A 22,186-nucleotide genomic window follows, 5' to 3' on the forward strand; every position below is an offset into this window, starting at 1 on the left:
CCACACCAGCCACAAAACTCAATTCCTCCTAGAATTATTTAAACTAAAAACTTTCCTCCGCCTCTCACAGAAAGTTCATAAAGACACAAAAAGCTATTTTAAAAGGTATAAGAATTATTTATTTAACAGAAATCCTCGTTTTTTGAATGGCCACCAAGTAAAGAAAAAATCACACAGAATAAAACAACAGAGTCTCTCAAACCCCGTAAAGCTAATTTAAAAGGTATAAAAATTATTTATTTAACAGAAATCCTCACTTTTTGAATAGCCACCAAGTAAAGAAAAAATCACACAGAATAAAGCGACAGAGTCTCTCAAACCCCGTGAAGCTATTTTAAAATGTATAAGAATTATTTATTTAACAGAAATCCTCGCTTTTTGAATGGCCGCCATGTAAAGAAAAAATCACAATCACACAGAATAAAACAAAAGAGTCTCTCAAACCCTGTAAAGCTATTTTAAAAGGTATAAGAATTATTTATTTAACAGAAATCCTTGCTTTTTGAATGGCCACCAAGTAAAGAAAAAATCACAGAATAAAATCACAGAGTCTCTCAAACCCCGACAAGCTATTTTAAAATGTATAAGAATTATTTATATAACAGAAATCCTCGCTTTTTGAATCACAACCAAGTAAAGAAAAAAAAACAAAGAATAACAAGATATAGTCTCTCAAACCCCATAAAGCTATTTTAAAATGTATAAGAATTATTTATTTAACAGAACTCCTCGCTTTTTTAATGGACACCAAGTAAAGAAAAAATCACACATAATAAAACAACAGTCTCTCAAACCCTGTAAAGCTATTTTAAAATGTATAAGAATTATTTATTTAACAGAAATCCTCGCTTTTTGAATGGCCACCATGTCAAGAAAAAATCACAATCACACAGAATAAAACAACAGAGTCTCTCAAACCCCGTAAAGCTATTTTAAATGGTATAATAATTTTTTATTTAACAGAATTCTTTGCTTTTTGAATGGTCACCAATTAAATAAAAAATCAAAAATAAAAACACGACAGAGTCTCTCAAACCCCGTAAAGCTATTTTAAAATGTATAAGAATTATTTATCTAACAGAAATCCTCGCTTTTTGAATGACCACCAAGAAATAAAAAATTACACAGAATAAATGAAAAGAGTCTCTCAAACCGAGTAAATCTATTTTGAAAGGCATAATAATTATTTATTTCACAGAAATACTTTCTTTATGACTTACCAAAAAGAAAAGAAAAAATAAAAATGAAAAATACAAAAGACTCTCTAGAAACCTTTAAATCTATTTTAGAATGTATAAGAATTGTTTATTTAACATAAATCGTCTTTTTTTGAATATCCACCAAGTAAAGAAAAAAATCACTCAGAATAAAACAACAGAGTCTCTCAAACCCCGTAAAGCTATTTTAAAATGAATAAGAATTATTTATTTAACAGAAATCCTCGCTTTTTGAATGGTCACCAAGTAAAGAAAAAATCACACAGAATAAAACAACAGTCTCTCAAACCCTGTGAAACTATTTTAAAATGTATAAGAATTATTTATTTAACAGAAATCCTTGCTTTTTTGAATGACCACCAAGTAAAGAAAAAATCACGCTTTATTTTCGATTCTGAGTATTTTTGATTTTCCCTCCAAAATTGACCCCCTCCCCTATCCTGCCCTCAGAAATGGGGGAACGAAGGGTCTCTGAGCCTTCCCCTTGAGGCAGATCCCATTTATTTTCGATTCTGAGAATTTTTATTTTCACTCCAAAATTGACCCCCCCCTCCCCTGCCCTCAAAAATGGGGGGAACGAAGGGCCTCTGAGCCTTGCCCTTGAGGCAGATCCCATTTATTTTTGATTCTGAGCATTTTTGATTTTCCCTCCAAAATTGACCCCCTCCTCCCCTGCCCTCAGAAAGGGGGGAAAGAAGGGCCTCTGGGCCTTGCCCGTGTGGCACCTACCAGTTATTTTCGTTTCTGAGAATTTTTGGTTTTGCCTCCAAAATTGCCCCCCCCCTCCCCTGCCCTCAGAAATGGGGGGAACGAAGGGCATCTGAGCCTTCCCCTTGAGGCAGATCCCATTTATTTTCGATTCTGAGTATTTTTGTTTTTCCCTCCAAAATTGACCCCCCCCTCTCCAGCCCACAGAAAATGGGGAACGAAGGGCCTCTGAGCCTTACCCTTGAGGCAGATCCTATTTATTTTCGATTCTGAGTATTTTTGGTTTTCCCTCCAAAATTGACCCTTCACGTTAAAAAATTATCCAATCACTAATTACCCCTTTTTTGCAAATGTCAATCAATGAATTCCAATTGTAATAGCGTGTTTAATCATGTTACCTAACCCACAGTACAGCAATTTGATATGCGTAGCCTACTGCCAGGAACCAGTGGCTTGCTCGTAATTGCTAATCACCTTAACCCTTTTATCCATCGTCAAGTACATGCTCCAAAAATATTTTATTCAGAGATTTCACGTTAAAAAATTATCCAATCACTAATTACCCCTTTTTTGCAAATGTCTATCGCTCTGAATCTCTTTGAAAAGGTGTAGAGGTCCCATAGAAACGTCTTCCTATGGCCTCTATAGAACGTGGTTCCTATGGCCTCTATAGAACGTGGTTCCTATGGCCTCTATAGGATAACATGGTAATTCCTAGGGCCTCTATAGAAGTATAAGGTACTACTCTACTGGTATATCTCATTTTTAACGTTTTTTTTTCTTTTGGTCATTTAATAGCAAAAATATCATTCAAAACAGACTTTTTATGGGATGATCCCAAGAAATTCCAAGTTTTAATTTTTTCTATTATTTTCTTGTTGCTGAAAGTTTTTCTGCCTGTGATGAGAATAGAAATATTTTCAAAAAAGTATTGTTTTTATTTTAAACTTTAACGCAATTCAAGTAGCCTGAAACTGAAGAGATACCTTTGATCTGGTATTAATGAACATATTTTAGAAGAACATTCACTACCATCCTTATAAGTAGCTCTCTTTCTGTGCCATGATATTAAGCCACTCGCTTAGTGTATCATAGGCAGCGCGCTTGTGCTGCCTAAGTAAAGAACGATGTGGGCACAATGTGTTGTTTTTTTTCTTATTTTTTTGTTTTTTTCTCCGTACCCGGGCACTTCCTATCGAAGGAGTTGTCGTAGACATTTCTTAAAGGGCTCATTCGATTGGAAATTGGATTGGCTAATGCCCTTTTTAATAGTCGAAAGTGATTGGAGGGCAACTATCCCCCCCCACGCCCATCATTCCTCCGAACACATCCAATAAAAAATTTGAAATAGCCATATTTTTCAGAGTAGTTGATTTCCAGATAGAAAATATCTTTTTGAAGAGGAAACTCCCCCTTAACCCTCGGGGCAAGGGTTTTAAGTTATTCCCGGGGGGATATAAGTTTTTATAGAAGGCGTTAGTAGGGAGGCCTCAGGAGGAACTACGAGTACACCGTGCTGCCATCTATAATTGAGTCTAAAGCCTACGAGTACATAATTTATTCAAGGATTATGGATCCACTAACGGGTCAATGACACCTAGGGGAACTATATTTCTGAGAAATTGATTTGCATAATCGGCGGGGAATTATTGATCCATGAAAGAGGAATTAAGAAACATTATGACTTCTTTGATCGTTAGGTATAAATTAATATTTATACCTTTGAGATAAATTAATTTTCTATTTTTAAATATGGCGTCTCTGATCTTTAGGCTTAGTGATAAATTTGGGAATTCTATCGGAGCCATAATAGTGTAAGTAGGAACACCTTAGATATTTTTTCAGAAATTCAAGACATACTGAATATATTTAACGCGGGAAATGGTTTCCTAGGAATTTCAAATGTGACAGCGCAGGGATGTCGAAACAAAGGAACACGTAGAAATTGTTTTTCGGGGATTATTTGGGCGAAACAGTTTTAGACATTTTAGAAGATGATTTGGGCGAAACAGTTTTAGACATTTTAGAAGATGATTTGGGGTGAAACTCTGTGGTGGTGATAATACACGAGTTCCATTTGAACAATGTTGTGAGGTCCCCTACCCCAACCTCAAAGGGCCCCATCCCCCGGGCCCCCTAACCCATTTTTTCAATACTTTTTTTTCGCGCACTTGAGACACAGAAGGGCCCCCCTCACCCCCAACTTTTTGGCTCCCCACCGGATATATTTTTCAGAACAAGTTCCTTTCTTAATATCCCTCCTAAACCTATTTTACAAGTTGAAGTACTCATCCTTTTCACACACAACTTCATGACTTTTTGAATACCCCAACACCAAGCAATACTTCTCAAAAGGCGATATTATATCTTTTCAGAAAGTTCTTTTTTGTATGGATGTTTTATGTTTATGGATGTAAGGATTTTTATATTTCACAATACAAGCGGGCTATCATTCCAAGTTTTATTTGATGTTTTTTGTATGTATGTTTTATGTTTATTGATGTAAGGATTTTTATTGTTACCATACAAGCGGGATATCATTCCATGTTTTATTTAATGATGTTTTTTGTAAGGATGTTTTAAACCAATCGTACTCCATGCTTGCTCATAGACACGACTCGGCTTTCTCACTGGTACTCTACGGTGGGTTATCGACACTACCTAGTTTATTGCATGTATTAAATCAGTAAATTGTATGCAGTGGAACGATAAACACATAAGTCGTATCTATAAAAAAGTGAGAATGATACATTTTAAGAAAGTCTGTGCATATGATAGTGTTATTGTAGCATTGAATTTTGATAATAAGAAGTATTTGAACTATGAAACAAGTAAAATTGGTAGCACTATTGGAAATGTATGCGTGCATTGTCATGATAGTAAGGAATTAAATTTCTTTGGAGTACCAAAAGAATACAACTCTTGTGATGGTGGATATGCAAGTTTGAGATCTCCGGAGAAGATCGCACTCAAAGAGAATCCCAACATAAAAATAATAGTTGATGAAGAGAGGCATCTTTTTGCTAGTGCTTGTGGTAACAGGTTACCCAGTGTTACATCTCATCGTCAGCTTTCGGGTATTAGCCTTCAACGGAAGCTCGAAAGAAGACAGGCATACTCTTTTACTAATATCATAAGCCGTATCTTGTCTACGTGCCGTAACTGTTATCTGTGTAAAAATAATGTGATATTTGACAGTGAAATTGCCAGAAAAATAAAAAGGTCATTTGCAGAAAGTATCACTAAGGAATATGAAGATGAATCGATGAAAAACAAAATGCCAGCAAACGTCACTAGCATTGATCAAAAAATTAATGAACCAAATAGTAGCAAAGATGAAATGCATATTGAACATGTGGATGACCCCTCAGTAGAAATGTGTTCACATGTTAGAGTTATTGTAGCATTGAATGCTGACAAGGAGAAGTTTTTGAACTATGAAACAAGTACAGGTGGTAACACTAATGAAAATGTATGCGTACGTTCTCATAACACCAGGAAATTAAATCTCTGTTAAATGCCATAAAACCTCCATTGTAAAATTTATGGATATGCAATAGTATCATTTCCAGAGAAGTTATTGCTCAAAAAAAAAGGTAAAATAGTAAAATTAGTTGATGAAGAGGGGTATCTTCATGCTAGTGCCTCTGGTCACATGCTACCTATTGATAGAACCTATCGTCATCTTTTAGGTATTAGCATTCAACGAAAAGCAAATAGGAAAAGAACGGCCTACTCTTCTACTAATTTCATAAACCATATCTTTTCTACGTGCCGCAACTGTTACCTTTGTAAAATTAATGCTGTAATAGACAGTGAAATTGCTGGAAAAATAAAAAGGGCATGGGTAGAAAATATCACTAGAGAATTTAAGACGAATCGATGAAAAACAAAGTGCCAGCAAACGTTACTACCATTGTTCAAACAGTCAATGAACCAAATAATACCAATGAAGAAACGCATATTGAACCTGTCGGTGACACACCAGTAAATAATGTGTATGACTCAAAGTGAAATAATGATTATTATATTGATTACGAGCTAAGAGAAGACAATAGCTACAATATCAAGAGACAACATGGTGAACTATTTTATGGAACAGATTTAAAATGTTCAAAGTTGCTCATTGCTATTAACAGTGAATCATAATATATTTTTTGTATTGATATCCTACATGAAAATCTTTCACTAACAATATATGATACATTACATTGTTATTTGTTCACTATTTATAGAGTATTCTAGCACATAAAACGTTTAGAATGTCTTTTTAAACATCGGAGATGTAAGAAAAGGAATTTGCATACATCTATTGTCAGACACATGGAATAAAATTGACTAAATCTGAGAATCAGATTGAATAAATTCTCTATCAACATCCTTTCTCGGATACGTTGGATAACATTGTCAAAATCTATGTATTTGTGGATAAATTCATTATCAACTTCCTTTTGTCTAACACATCAGATAACATTCAAAAATCTAAGTATCAGAGTGAATAAATTCTTTATCATCGTCTTTTTTTTCAAAAAATCTTTTAATATTTTTAAGCAATAAATATATTTCTGCTTAACCCGTCTTTATTCTATAGAATAGTTCTATTCATTTATTAAATTATTAAAAAATTGTAAGTAAGTGACAAAATCTTTCTTGAATTCATGATTTCACCTCTTGGATACACAATAGGGATATCATTTAAGAAATTATGAAGAAATTGTAAGTAAGTAACAAATTCTTTATTGAATTTGCTCCCTGGATACACAATACAGATATTTCATTCAAGAACTTATGGAAAAATTGCAAGTAAGTGACAAACTCTTTACTGATTTCACCTCTTGGATACACAACACGGATATTTCATTTAAGAAATAAGGAAGAAACTGTAAGTAAATAACAATCTCTTTCTTGAATTCACCTCTTGAATACACAATACAGACATTTCATTTAAGAAATTATGAAAAATTGCAAGTAAGTGACAAACTCTTTACTGATTACACCTCTTGGATACACAATATGGATGTTTCATTCAAGAAATTATGAAAAAATTGTAAGTAAGTAAAAATCTCTTTCTTGAAGTCACCTCTTGGATACACGATGCAAAAATTTCATTTAAGAAATTATGAAAATATTTGTAAGTAAGTAAAAATCTCTATTGATTTCACCTCTTGGATACACAATACAGTTATTTCATTCAAGAAACTATGAAAAAATTATAAGTAAGTAAAAATTTCTTTCTTGAAGTCACCTCATGGATACACATTACGGAAATTTCATTCAAGAAATTATGAAAAAGCGCAAGTAAGTAACAAACTCATAATTGAAGTCACTTCTTGGATATAAAATACAGATATTTCATTCAAGAATTTATGAAAAAATTGTAAGTAAGTAACATACTCGTTATTGATTTCACCTCTTGGATACACAATACAGTTATTTCATTCAAGATATTATGAAAATATTTGTAAGTAAGTAACAAACTCTTTTTTGATTTCACCTCTTGGATGCACAATTAAAATATTTCATTCAAGAAATTATGACACAATTCTAAGTATCTAACAAAATTTTTCTTGAATTCGCCGCTTGGATGCACAATACAGAAATTTAATTCAGGAATTTATGGAAAAAAACTGTAAAGAAACTCTTTCTTGAATTTGCTTGCTGGACAGACAATATAGCAATTTCACTCAAGAAATTATGAAAAAATTGTAAGTTAGTAAGTAACAAACTCTTTCCTTAATTCTCCTCCTGGATACACAATGTAGACATTTCATTCAAGAAATTATAAAAAAAATTGTAAGTAAGTAACAAACTCTTTATTGATTTCATCTCTTGGATACACAATACAGATATTTTGTTCAAGAAATTATGAAAAAATCGCAAATATGTAAAAATCTCTTTCTTGAAGTCACCTCTTGGATATACGATGCAGAAATTTCATTCAGGAAATTATGAAAAAATTTTAAGTAAGTAAAAATCTCTTTCTTGAAGTCACCTCTTGGATATACAATACGGAAATTTCATTCAAGAAATTATGAAAAAATTCTAAGTAAGTAACAAACTCATTATTGTTTTCACTTCTTGGATATTTCATTTAACACAATACGGAAATTTCATTCGAAGAAACTATGAAAAAATTGTGAGTAAGTAAGTAACAAACTCTTTCTTGAATCTGCCCCAGGGGGCCTAGTGAGAGACATGCAAAAAGCTAGGTTCATTTTTTTTTATAAAGCAAGTGCTACCCTCATTTCAATTAAGGTATAGATAGCAGCACAACTGATTTTTCCTTCACCTGGACACTTGCAGCCAACCTACAATACCACCCTTTTTTTCAAGTAACTGCATTATTGTGGGGTCACTTAGCGTTTCGCGCCACGCTAAGTGAACCTAAATGAACCTAACATAAATGCAGTTACTTGAAAAAAAAGGGTGTTATTCTAGGTTGGCTACAGGTGGCGCGCCACGGTAAGTGAACCTAAATGAACCTAACATGAATGCAGTTACTTGAAAATAAGGGTGGCATTGTAGGTTGGCTGCAGTTGCCCGGGTGAAGGAAAAATCAGTTTTGCTGCCATTTATACCTTAATTGAAATAGATGGTAGCACTTGCTTTAGTAAAAAAAATTAACATAGCTTTTTCCATGTCTCTTTCACTAGGCCCCCTGGGGTGAATTCAAGAAAGAGTTTACTAGCTTACAATTTTTTTTCATAATTTCGTGAATGAAATTTCTGTATTTTGCATCCAAGAGGTGAATTCAAGAATGAGTTTTTTTCTTACTTACAATTTTTTCATTATTTCATGATTGAAATTTCTGTATAGTGCATCCAAGAGGTAAATTCAAGAAAGAGTTTGTTACCTACTTACAATTTTTTCATAATTTCTTGAATTAGATTTCTTGAATGAAAGTTCCGTATTGTGTATCCAAGAGGTGAAAACAATAAAGAGTTTATTACTTACTTGCGATTTTTCATAATTTCTTGAATGAAATATCTGTAATGTATATCTAAGAGGTAAAATCAATAAATAGTTTGTTACTTACTTACAAATATTTTCATAATTTATTGAATGAAACTCCCGTATTCTGTATCCAAGAGGGGACTTCAATAAAGAGTTTGTTACTTACTTGAATATTTTCATAATTTCTTGAATGAAATTTCGGCATTGTTTATCCAAGAGGTGAAAACAATAAAGAGTTTGTAAAATATTTGTGATTTTTTCATAATTTCTTGAACCAAATATCTGTATTGTGCATCCAAGAGATGAAATCAATAAAGAGTTTGTTACTTACTTACATTTTTTTTATAATTTCTTGAATGAAATGTCTGTATTGTGTATCCAGGAGGAGAATTCAAGAAAGAGTTTACTTACTTACGGTTTTTTCATAATTTCTTGAGTGAAATTGCTACATTGTCTGTCCAGGAAGCGAATTCATGAAAGAGTTTGTTTACAGTTTTTTTTTCATAAATTCCTGAATTAAGTTTCTGTATTGTGCATCCAAATGACGAATTCAAGAAAGATTTTATTAAATACTTAGAATTGTGTCATAATTTTTTGAATGGAATGTTTGTATTGTGTATCCAGGGGCAAATTCAAGAAAAAATTTGTTACTTACTTACAATTTTTTCATAATTTCTTAAATGAAATTTCTGGATTGTGTATCCAAGATGTGACTTCGAGAAAGAGTGTGTTACTTACAATTTTTTCACCATTTCTTGAATGAAATAACTGTATTGTTTATTCAAGATGTGAAATCAATTATGAGTTTGTTACTTACAAATGTTTTCATAATTTCTTGAATGAAATTTCCGTATTGTGTATCCAAGAAGTGAAAACAATAATGAGTGTTACTTACTTAGAATTTTTTCATAGTTTCTTGAATGAAAGTTCCGTATTGTGTATCCAAGAGGTGAAATCAATAAAGAGTTTGTTACTTATTTGCGATTTGTCCATAATTTCTTGAATGAAAAGTCTGTATTGTGCATCCGGGGGGCAAATTCAATAGAGATTTTTTCTTATTTGCGATTTTTTCATAATTTCTTGAAATAAATATCTGTATTGTGCATGCAAGAGATGAAATCAATAAAGAGTTTGTTACTTACTTACAATATATTTTGTAATTTCTTGAATAAAATGTCTGTTTTGTGTATTCAGGAAGAGAATTCAAGAAAAAAGTTTGTTACTTACTTACTTACAATTTTTTCATAATTTCTTGAGTGAAATTGCTATATTGTCTGTCCAGGAAGTGAAAACAATAAAGAGTTTGTTACAGTATTTTTTCATAAATTCCTGAATTAAATTTCTGTATTGTGTATCCGGGGAGCAAATTCAATAAAGAATTTGTTAAACACTTAGAATTTTGTCATAATTTCTTGAATGAAATGTTTGTATTGTGTATCCAAGAGGTGACTTCAAGAAAGAGTTTGTTACTTGTAATATTTTCATAATTTCTTGAAAGAAATTTCCGTATTGTTTATCCAAGAGGTGAAATCAAGAAAAAGTTTGTTAGTTACTTACAAATATTTTCATAGTTTCTTAAATGAAATATCTGTATTGTTTATCCAAGAAGTGACTTCAAGAAAGAGATTTTTACTTACTTAGAATTTTTTCATAATTTCTTGAATGAAATTTCTGCATCGTGTATCCAAGAGGTGACTTCAAGAAAGAGATTTTTACATATTTGCGATTTTTTCATAATTTCTTGAATGAAATATCTGTATTGTGTATCCAAGAGATGAAATCAATAAAGAGTTTGTTACTTACTTACAATTTTTTTTTATAATTTCTTGAATGAAATGTCTGTATTGTGTATCCAGGAGGAGAATTCAATTAATAGATTGTTACTTACTTTCTTACAATTTTTTCATAATTTCTTGAGTGAAATTGCTATATTATCTGTCCAGGAAGCAAATTCAAAAAAGAGTTTGTTTACAGTTTTTTTTTCATAAATTCCTGAATTAAATTTCTGTATCGTGCATCCAAACGGCGAATTCAAGAAAGATTTTGTTACATACTTAGAATTTTGTCATTAATTTCTTGAATGAAATGTTTGTATTGTGTATCCAAGAGGTGAAAAAAAAAAGAGATTTTTACTTACTTACAAATATTTTCATAATTCCTTGAATGAAATAACTGTATTGTGTACCAAGAGTTAAAATCAATAAAGAGTTTGTTACTTACTTTCAATTTTTTCATAAATTCTTGAATGAAATATCTGTATTTTATATCCAAGAGGTGACTTAAATCATAAATTTTTTACTTACTTGCGATTTTTCATAATTTTTTGAATGAAATTTCCGTATTGTGTATCCATGAGGTGACTTCAAGAAAGAGATTTTTACTTACTTAGAATTTTTCATAATTTCTTAGATGAAATAACTGTATTGTGTATCCAAGAGGTGAAATCAATAAAGAGATTTTTACTTACTTACAAATATTTTCATAATTTCTTAAATGAAATTTCTGCATCGTGTATCCAAGAGGTGACTTCAAGAAAGAGATTTTTACTTACTTACAATTTTTTCATAATTTCTTGAATGAAACATCCATATTGTGTATCCAAGAGGTGAAATCAGTAAAGAGTTTGTCACTTACTTGTAATTTTTTCATAATTTATTGAATGAAATATTTGTTGTGTATCCAGGGAGCAAATTCAATAAAGAATTTGTTACTTACTTACAATTTCTTCATAATTTCTTAAATGAAATATCCCTATTGTGTATCCAAGAGGTGAAATCAGTAAAGAGTTTGTCACTTACTTACAATTTTTTCATGATTTCTTGATTGAAATTTCAATATTGTGTATCCAATAGGTGAATTCAAGAAATAGATTGTTACTTACTTACAATTTCTTCATAATTTAATGAATGAATGGACCTATTCTATAGAATAAAGACGGGTTAAGCTATGATATTTATTGATTAAACATATTAAAAGATTTTTTGAAAAAAAGACGATGATAAAAAATTTATTCACTCTGATACTTAGATTTTTTGAATGTTATCTGATGTATTAGACAAAAAGAAGTTGATAATGAATTTATCCACTCTAATACATAGATTTTGACAATGTTATCCAACGTATCCGAGAAAGGATGTTGATAGAGAATTTATTCAATCTGATTCTCAGATTTAGTCAATTTTATCCGATGTATCTGACAAAGATGTTGATAAAAAAATTATTCACTCTGATACTTAGATTTTTTCGATGTTATTCCATGTGTCTGACAATAGATGTATGCAAATTCCTTTTCTTACATCTCCGATGTTTTAATAGACATTCTAAACGTTTGATATGCTAGCATACTCTAAAAATAATGAATACTTAACAATGTAGTGCATTATATATTGTTAATGAAATAATATCATGTATAATATTAATACAAAAAATATAATATTATTCATACTCATTATTAATGAGCAACTTTGGACATTTTAAATCTGTTCCATAAAATAGTTCACCATGTTGTCTCTTGACATTGTAGCTATTGTCTTCTCTTAGCTCGTAATCAATAAAATAATCATTATTTCACTTTGAGTCATACACATTATTTACTGGTTTGTCACCGACAGGTTCAATATGCGTTTCTTCATTGGTATTATTTGGTTCATATACTGTTTGAACAATGGTAGTAACGTTTGCTGGCACTTTGTTTTTCATCGATTCGTCTTTAAATTCTTTAGTAATATTTTCTACCAATGCCTTTTTTATTTTTCCGGCAATTTCACTGTCTATTACATCATTATTTTTACAAAGGTAACAGTTCCGGCACGTAGACAAGATATGGTTTATGAAATTAGTAGAAGAGTAGGCCGTTCTTTTCCCCTTTGCTTTTCGTTGAATGCTAATACCTAAAAGATGACGATAGGTTCTATCAATAGGTAGCATGTGACCAGAGGCACTAGCATGAAGATACCCCTCTTCATCAACTATTATTTTTATGTTGGCATTCTCTTTGAGTACTAACTTCTCTGGAAATGATACTTTCGCATATCCACCAGTTGTATAATTGAATTTTTTTTGGTACTCCAAAGAAATTTAATTCCTTATTGTCATGACAACGCATGCATACGTTTCCGATAGTGCTATAGTGCTATAGTGCGATAGTGCTCCGATAATAAATGCAATAAACTAGGTAGTGTCGATAACCACCATAGAGTACCAGTAAGAAAGCCGAGTCGTGTCTATGAGCAAGCATGGAGTACGATTGGTATAAAACATCTGTACAGAAAAAAACATCGTTAAATAAAACATGGAATGATATCCCGCTTGTATGGTAACAATAAAAATCCTTACATCCATAAACATAAACATCCATACAAAAAACATCAAATAAAACATAGAATGATAGCCCGCTTGTATGGTAAACAATAAAATCCTTACATCCATAAACACAAAACATCCATACAAAAAAGAACTTTTTCTGAAAAGATATAATAAAGCCTTTTGAAAAGTATTGCTTGGTGTTGTAAAAGTTGTGAAGTAAAGTTGTGTGTGAAAAGGATGAGTACTTCAACTTGTAAAATAGGTTTAGGTGGGATATTAAGAAAGGAACTTGTTCTGAAAAATATATTCGGTGGGGAGCCAAAAAGTTGGGGGAGAGGGGGCCCTTCTGTGTCTCACGTGCGCGAAAAAAAGTATTAAAAAATGGGTTGGGGGTCCCGGGGGCCTGGGGGGCCCTTTGGGGGCCCGGGGGATGGGCCCCTTTGAGGTTGGGGTAGGGGACCTCACAACATTTTTCAAATGTAACTTGTGTATTATAACGACCACAGAGTTTCACCCCAAATCATCTTCTAAAATGTCTCAAACTGTTTCGCTCAAATCATCTTCTAAAATGTCTCAAACTGTTTCGCCTAAATAATCCCCTAAAAGTAATTTCTGCGTGTCCCTTTGTTTCGACATCCCTGCGCTGTCATATTTGAAATTCCTTGGAAACCATTTCCCGCGTTAAATATATTCAATCTGTCTTGAAATTCTGAAAAAATATCTAAGATGTTCCTACTTACACTACTATAGCTTCGATAGAATTCCCGAATTTATCACTAAGCCTAAAGATCAGAGAAACCAAACTTAAAAATAGAATATCAACTTATCTCAGTCACTAAAGACATGATATCTCTCAAACCTAACGATCAATGAAATTATATTTTTTTTTAATTCCTATTTTGTGGATCAATAATTCCCCGCCGATTATGCAAATCTATTTCTCAGAAATACAGTTCCCCTAGGTTTCATTGACCCCTTTGTGGATCAATAATCCTTGAATAAATTCTGTACTCGCCGGCTTTAGACTCAATTATAGATGGCAGTACGGTGTACTCGTAGTGCCTCCCGGGGCCTCCCTACTGGCGTTGTCGTAGAAACTTCAAAAAAGGCTCATTCGATTAGAAATTCAAAGGGCTAGTGCCCGTTTTAATAGTCGAAAGTGATCGGAGGGCAACTAGCCCCCCCTCGCGCCCATCATTCCCCCAAACACATCCAATTAAAATTTTGAGATATCCATTTTGTTCAGCGTAGTTGATTTCCAGATAGAAAATATGTTTTGAGGAGGAGACTCCCTTACAGCCCTCGGGGCAAGGGTTTTAAGTTATGCCCTGGGGGCATATAAGGTTTTTATAGAAGGTGTTGTCGTAGAAACTTAAAGAAAGGCTCATTCGATTGGAAATTCAAAGGGCTAGTGCCCTTTTTAATAGTCGAAAGTGATTGGAGGGCAACTAGCCCCCCCCCCCCACGCCCATCATTCCCTCAAACACACCCGATCAAAATTTTGAGATAGCCATTTTTCAGCGTAGTTGATTTTCAGATAGAAAATATGTTTTTGAGGAGGACACTCCCCCACAACCCTCGGGGCAAGGGTTGTAAGCTATAGCCTGGTGGCATATAAGGTTTTTATAGAAGGCGTTGTCATAGAAACTTCAAAAAAGGCTCATTTGATTGGAAATTAAAAGGGCTAGTGCCCTTTTTAATGGTTGAAAGTGATTGGAGGGTAGTTAAACCCCCTCTCACACCCACCATTTCCCCAAACACATCCAATCAAAATTTTGAGATAGTCATTTTGTTCAATGTAGTTTAAAGTTCTGGAAATTAGGTCTTTGAGGATGACAACCCCTCACAGCCCTTAGGACAAGGATTGTAAGTAATGCCCTGGGGCATATAGTTTTTATAGAAAATGTTGTCGTAGAAACTTCAAAAAGGGCTCATTCGATTAGAAATTGAAATTGCTTGTGCCCTGTTTAGTAGTCGAAAGTAGCGCTAGCGCGCTGCGTGCTGCATAAGTGAAGAACGATATGCACAATGTGTTGTTTTTTGTTTTTTTTTGTTTTTTCTTCCTACCCGGGCACTTCGTATCAAAGGAGTTGTCGTAGAACGTTCGAAAAGGGCTCATTCGATTGGAAATTGGTGTGGCTAGTGCCCTTTTTAATAGTCGAAAGTGATTGGAAGGCAAATAGCCCCCCCCCCCCACGCCCATCATTCCCCCAAACACATCCAATCAAAATTTTGCGATAGTCATTTTGTTCAGTGTAGTTGATTTCCAGAAAGAAAATATGTTTTTGAGAAGGACACTCCCCCACAACTCTCAGGGCAAGGGTTGTATGTTATGCCCTGAGGGCACGTAAGGTTTTTATAGAAGGAGTTGTCGTAGAAACTTCAAAAAAGGCTCATTCGATTGGAAATTCAAAGGGATAGTGCCCTTTTTAATAGTCGAAAGTGATTGGAGGGCAACTATTCCCCCAACCACCCCTGCCCACGCCCATCATTCCCCCAAACACATCCAATCAAATTTTTAAGATAGCCATTTTGTTCAGCGTAGTTGATTTCCACATAGAAAATATCTTTTTGAGGAGGACACTCCCCCACAACCGTTGGGGCCAGGGTTTTAAGTTATGCCTGGCTGGCATATAAGGTTTTTATAGAAGGCGTTGTCGTAGAAACTTCAAAAAAGGCTGATTCGATTGAAAATTCAAAGGGCTAGTGCCCTTTTTAATAGTCGAAAGTGATCGGAGGGCAACTAGCCCCCCCCCCGCGCGCCCATCATTCCCCCAAAAACATCCAATCAAAATTTTGAGATAGCCATATTGTTCAGCGTAATTGATTTCCAGATAAAAAATATGTTTTTGAGGCGGACACTCCCCCACAACCTCCAGGGCAAGGGTTGTAAGCTATGCCCTCTGGGCATATAAGGTTTTTATAGAAGGCGTTGTCATAGAAACTTCAAAAAACGCTCATTTGATTGGAAATTCAAAGGGCTGGTGCCCTTTTTAATAGTTGGAAGTGATTGGACAGTAACTAACTCCCTCTCACGCCCACCTTTTCTCCAAACACATCCAATCAAAATTTTGAGATAGCCATTTTGTTCAACGTAGTTTAAAGTTCTGGAAATTAGGTCTTTGAGGATGACAACCCCTCACAGCCCTCAGGACAAGGATTGTAAGTTATGCCCTGGGGGCATATACAGTTTTTATAGAAAGCGTTGTCGTAGAAACTTCAAAAAGGGCTCATTCGATTAGAAATTGAAATGGCTTATGGCCTGTTTAACAGTCGAAAGTAATTGGAAGGCAAATAACACCCCTTCTGCGACCACCATTTCCCCAAACACATCCAATCAAAATTTTGAAATAGCCATTTTGTTCTACGCAGTTAAAGTTCAGGAAATTATACCTTTGAGCAGGACAGTCCCCTCACAGTCTTCAAAGCAAGGGTTATAAGTTATGCCCTGGGGGCATATGAGTTTTTATTAAAATCTTCGTCATAGAAACTTGAAAAAGGGCTCGTTCGATTGGAAATTCAAAGGTCTAGTGCCCTTTTTAATAGTTGAAAGTGATTTGAGGGCAACTAGCCCCCCTCTATCAACTACCTTTTCCTCAAACACATCCAATCAAAATTTTTAGATAGCCATTTTTTTCAGTGTTGTGGATTTCCAGATAGAAATTATGTTTTTGAGGAGGACACTCCCCCACAGCCCTCAGGGCAAGGGTTGCAAGTTATGCCCTGGGGGCATATAAGGTTTTTACTAAACGTGTCGTCGTAGAAACTTCAAAAGGGATCATTCGATTGGAAATTAAAATGGCTAGTGCCCTTTTTAATAGTCAAAAGTGATTGGAAGGCAAGTAACACGCCCACCATTTCCCCAAACATATCCAATCAAAATTTTTAGATAGTCATTTTGTTCCACGCAGTTTAAAGTTCAGGAATTCATACCTTTGAGCAGGACACTCCCCGCACAGTCTTCAGAGCAAGGGTTATAAGTTATGCCCTGGGGCCATATAAGGTTTTTATTGAAATGTTTATCGTAGAAACTTGAAAAAGGGTTAATTCGATTGGAAATTCAAAGGGCTAGTGCCCTTTTTAATAGTCGAAAGTGATTTGAGGGCAACTGACCCCCCTCTCACGCCCAACTTTTCCCAAAACATATCCAATCAAAATTTTTAGATAACCATTTTATTCAACGCAGTTGAAAGTTTTGGAAATTAAGTATTTAAGGATGACAACTCATCCCCCTACAACTCTCAGGGCAAGGGTTTTAAGTTATGCCCTGGGAGCATATAAGGTTTTTATTGAAATTGATGTTTTAAAAACATCCAAAAGGGCTCATTCAATTGAAAATTGAAAGGGCTATTGCCCTTTTAATAGTCGAAAGTGACTGAAGGGTAACTACCCCCCCCCTCTCACGCCCACCATTTCCCCAAGCACATCCAATCAAAATTTTGAGATATCCATTTTGTTCAACGTATTCGAAAGTTCTGGAAATTAGGTCTTTTAGGATGATAACCCCTTCAGAGCTTTCCCTTCAAGGGTTGTAAGTTATGCCCTGGTGGCACATAAGGTTTATATAGAAAGTTGTTTTAGAAATTTCAAAAGGGGCTCATTTGATTGGAAATTGAGATTGCCCTTTTTAAGAGTCGAAAGTGAGTGGAGAGTAATTACCCCCCCCCCCTCTCCAACGCCCTCAATTCTCCAAACACATTCAATCAAATTTTAGAGATAGCTGTTTTTTTCAACGTAGTTGAAAGTTCTGGAAATTATGTATTTAGTTCTGGAAACTAGGTCTTAGAGGATGACAACTACCCTCACAGCCCTTAGGGTAAGAGTTGTAATTTATGCCCTGGGGGCATATAAGGTGTTTATAGGAAGTGTTGTCGTAGAAACTCAAAAAGTGCTCATTTGATTGGAAATCGAAAGTCCTAGTGCCCTTTTTAATAGTCGAACTTGATTGGACGGCTTGACATTTTTATAGTAAAGTTCGATGTGGGTATAATGTATTATTTTGTTGTTGTTGTTTAGACCAGGGCGCTTTGTATCGAAGAAGTTGTCGTAGGAACTTCGAAAAGGGTTCTTTCGATTGAAAATAGAAAGGGCTGATGCCCTTTTTAATAGTGCTTTCTCCTTTCTGATGCCCTTTCTCCAACGCCCACCCTCCCATTTGACTCTAATTTTAAAAACTAAATGTTGCCATAAGATTAAATCGATATACACTGTGCTAATGCTAATTCCCAATAAGGCATCTCAGCGGTATCCCAAGAACGACTGAGGGTTTTATGTTCAAACTTTTGAGGCTGCTTCTGCTCTTAATATTTAACCAAATCAAAATAGCGTAAGTGTATCCAGGCTATCAAAGAAAGTATACAGATTTGTTTGTGAATGGTATCAAGTTTTCCATTTCAGGTCAACTAGACGAGGTATGAAACTAAATTAAACACTTCTATTTGTGTCCAGATTTTTAAGAGGGCGTATGTGGTTAAAAATTGTTGAAAATTTTTCTCCAGCATACAAATAGCAGGCCAAACTATAAATCTTTAAAAAAAACGAAAAGATTTAAAGTATTATTTTCTTTTTCTCTGAAAAGACTATGTCAATTTAAAACGAACAGAAATTAATTAAAAAAAAACTGTTTCCACAAAATAAGTTTTTCAAAGAAAAGTAAAGAACTCCATTAAACAAAAAATGAGCAAAAATAAAATCAAATAATCTACCAAGCGTGAAAATACCACAAATCAGCATCAATAAGTAAATGAAACTCAAAACGAACAGAAATTACAATAAATAGCCGAGTCAAACTCAAAACGAGCAGAAATTAACATAAGTTGGGCTCAAAACCTATTATGCCTTCCCAAGGCCAGAACATAATTTGTACTTTACTGAAAAAAATACAAATGAATGCGCAATGTCAGTTTAATATACATATACTGATATTTAGTAATCAAAATCTAAAAATTATTTGATTTAATAAAGTTATAAAAGTAAAAACATCTATATTAAATGTTTAGTCCATCATAAGAAGGAACGCCTAGGCAAGAGAGGCTATATCTAACACTTCAATTTCGTCTTGAAGTGACTGCATAAGGATGTTGTTGTATCAAAGTCACCTATAGATTCTTTCAAGAGAAGGTTTAACAAGTCAATGAGTGTCTTTACTTTAAATTTAGTGAAGCGTTTTTATAAGCTAAAAAGTGATGCTAGATGAGAAAAATAAGAAAAAAATATATGGAAAGACATGGTGAAAACAATTGCTGCCGGCCTTTGGACCCAAACTTTATAGAATGGATGGTGTATACAAACATTGTTTTATGATTATTCTTATATTTTAATTAATTTTCTGCAGTTTATTAACGTTTGCTTTCATTATGTCTCAAGACCGAGTAATAAATACACTATTTTGGCATGCTGTTTAGTTTTTAAACGATTTTTCACAGTTTGGTCGTAATTTGCCCGTATGATTGTCAATCAGAAAGCTTCTATCAATAATCTTTAATTGACATTTTTTACAGCTATTTGATTCCTTTTTTAAGCCTTTAAAAACAATCGCTGCCTCCCATCAGTCACAAGCTGACTATAAAACTTTTTTTTTTCTCCATGCCGTTCCTAAGGTACCTGGATTAATTATTTCCCTGGGTACCTGGATAAATATGTTAGTTGAGAAAGTAAGGAAGAATTTACTCATATATTAACTATGGAAACCTTATGGCTGGAATATGTGCTTTTGTTTTTTACTCCCCCCCCCCCATCTCCCAAGAAAATTCTGATTGAAACAAACCCTTCTTGAGGATCAACCCCTTTTTTATTTTTTTCAGGATTCATGATTTACTCGTTGGTGCTCCTTTTTACCACGGAAAAGACACTGGTGGTGCTGTTTATATATTTCAAAATACACCGGAGGGATTTACTGAATATACACCGTATAAAAAGTTAACTGGGAAGCCAGAATCGAGGTAAGTCTGTTGCTGCAAAACTGTCCCTTTTAACTTTGTAACTTAATATATATATATATATATATATATATATATATATATATATACATATATATATATATATATATATATATATATATATATATATATATATATATATATATATATATATATATATATATATATATATATATATATATATATATATATATATATATATATATATATATATATATATATATGTACATATATATATATCAAGGCCGTATCCAGGGGGGGGGGGGGTACCCGGTTTGACCCCCCCCCTGAAATTTTTGACCGAGGCGAAAATAAGTCGAAAATTAGTAAAACCTAGGTAAAAATCAGTAAAATTAGTCGAAAACTGAGTCAAAAATTAGTAAATCCCCCCGAAAAAGTAAAAAATTAGTAAACCCCCCCCCCCCGAAAAAAATCCTGGATCCGCTCCTGATATATATATATATATATATATATATATATATATATATATATATATATATATATATATATATATATATATATATATATATATATATATATATATATATATATATATATATATATATATATAACCTATTTCTGAGATTTATAATCTAATTTAACCTAGCCCAACCCAACCTAATTTTTACCATCAAAGCTTGCATAAGACTCAAAAAGCTGACTCGCACAGCTAATTAAATCCAATCAAAGAAAACAAAAATCGTTTTGATTAAAGCCCTGTTTTCACAACGGAAAGCTAATCAGCAAATAAAATAGTCCATGGGTGGCCGGCTTTTACCCAGCCGGCGATTACCCCCCCCCCCTTGGTAAATCCCCCCTTTCCAAATTTGAGGTTTTTATTTGAGTTTTTTTTTCGTTTGGGGAAGGAATTTTGGTACTTGTTTATTACGTGCCACTCACTCAAGTTTACGCTGTGTAAAATTCAGTAACACACCGATTTTTTTTTTTAGTTTCTTCGTTACTTTAAAAAATAAATTTGGGCTATAGATTCGCACATTAGGGGGGGGGGTAAAGTATAACGGATCTTCATGAATATTGTTTTCGATACAATGATTCTGCCTATTAGATAGATAGATAAATAAGTGTATTTTAAAGCCAAATATACGGCCATGAACACAGTAAAATAACATAAATGAAGCGCACAAATAACATAAACTTTGATCAGCGATCATCGGCAGCGCACTACCGCTGAAGTAAAGAACGATTTGGTCACAATGTGTTTTTTTACCATGTTATTTTACTATGTTCATGGCCGTATATTTGGCTTTAAAATGCACTTATTTATCAATCTATCTAATATGTAGAATAATTGTACCAAACACATTTTGCATACAGAACCGCTTTACTCTACTCTCCCCCCTAATGTGCAAATCTACAGCCCTAATTTATTTCTAAAGTAACGAAAAAACCGGTGTGTTCTCGAATTTTACACAGCGTAAACTTGAGTGAATGGCGCATAATACACAAGTATCAAAATTCCTTCCCCCTACTGAAACCAAAAAATAAAACTAATAATATTCTCAAATTTGGAAAGCCTTATTTTCCACGGGGGGGGGGGGTATTTTCCGCCGGTTTTTTTCCGGGGAGGGGGGAGTAAACGCCTAGAACCGAGTCTATGATTACTCGGATATACTCTCTTGGTAAAGACTTACTTAAAGAAGGGTCTCGGGGTCCGACAGAAACCATAAATTTTCCGAGATTTCTGGAAATTTGTTATACAAATTATAAAAGATATTGCTTTTTTTATTTTCCCCTTCCCGAATAAATGCCTGCTTATAAACTTCGCCCTTGATTTAACCTTTTCAGGTCTCTAGCCACACATGTTTGGTCTAACATTCGTTAACCTGCCATTTGGGGTTGGTATATTTTAATTTTACTGCAGGCTATATGCTGGTATTTGAAACTTACGTAATGGTCCACATTAAATCAAGGACAGTAAATCCTGTAAAGCAATTAAATAAAAGAAAAAGAATTTTTTCTACTGAAAGTAAGGAGCCACATTATAACTTTAAACGAACAGAAAATATTACGTATATGAGGGGGCTCCCCCTCCATATTACCTTG

The 22,186-nt window shown here is 33.7% G+C and overlaps 1 protein-coding gene across 1 annotated transcript in view; it reads left to right on the forward strand.

Moving 5' to 3' along the window:
- LOC148953628 (integrin alpha-PS1-like) overlaps positions 1–22,186 on the forward strand; it is a 120,538-nt gene that overhangs the window by 46,125 nt on the left and 52,227 nt on the right. Inside the window, exon 4 of the mRNA XM_089087258.1 lies at positions 19,988–20,125. Coding sequence (XP_088943384.1) covers positions 19,988–20,125 — 138 coding nt within the window. The remainder of the gene's footprint in view (positions 1–19,987; positions 20,126–22,186) is intronic.

This window comes from Artemia sp. Qi Xiang Cuo, chromosome 3 (assembly GCF_049724085.1).
Source record: "Artemia sp. Qi Xiang Cuo chromosome 3, ASM4972408v1, whole genome shotgun sequence".
In the NCBI taxonomy this organism is placed as follows: Eukaryota; Metazoa; Arthropoda; class Branchiopoda; order Anostraca; family Artemiidae; genus Artemia; species Artemia sp. Qi Xiang Cuo.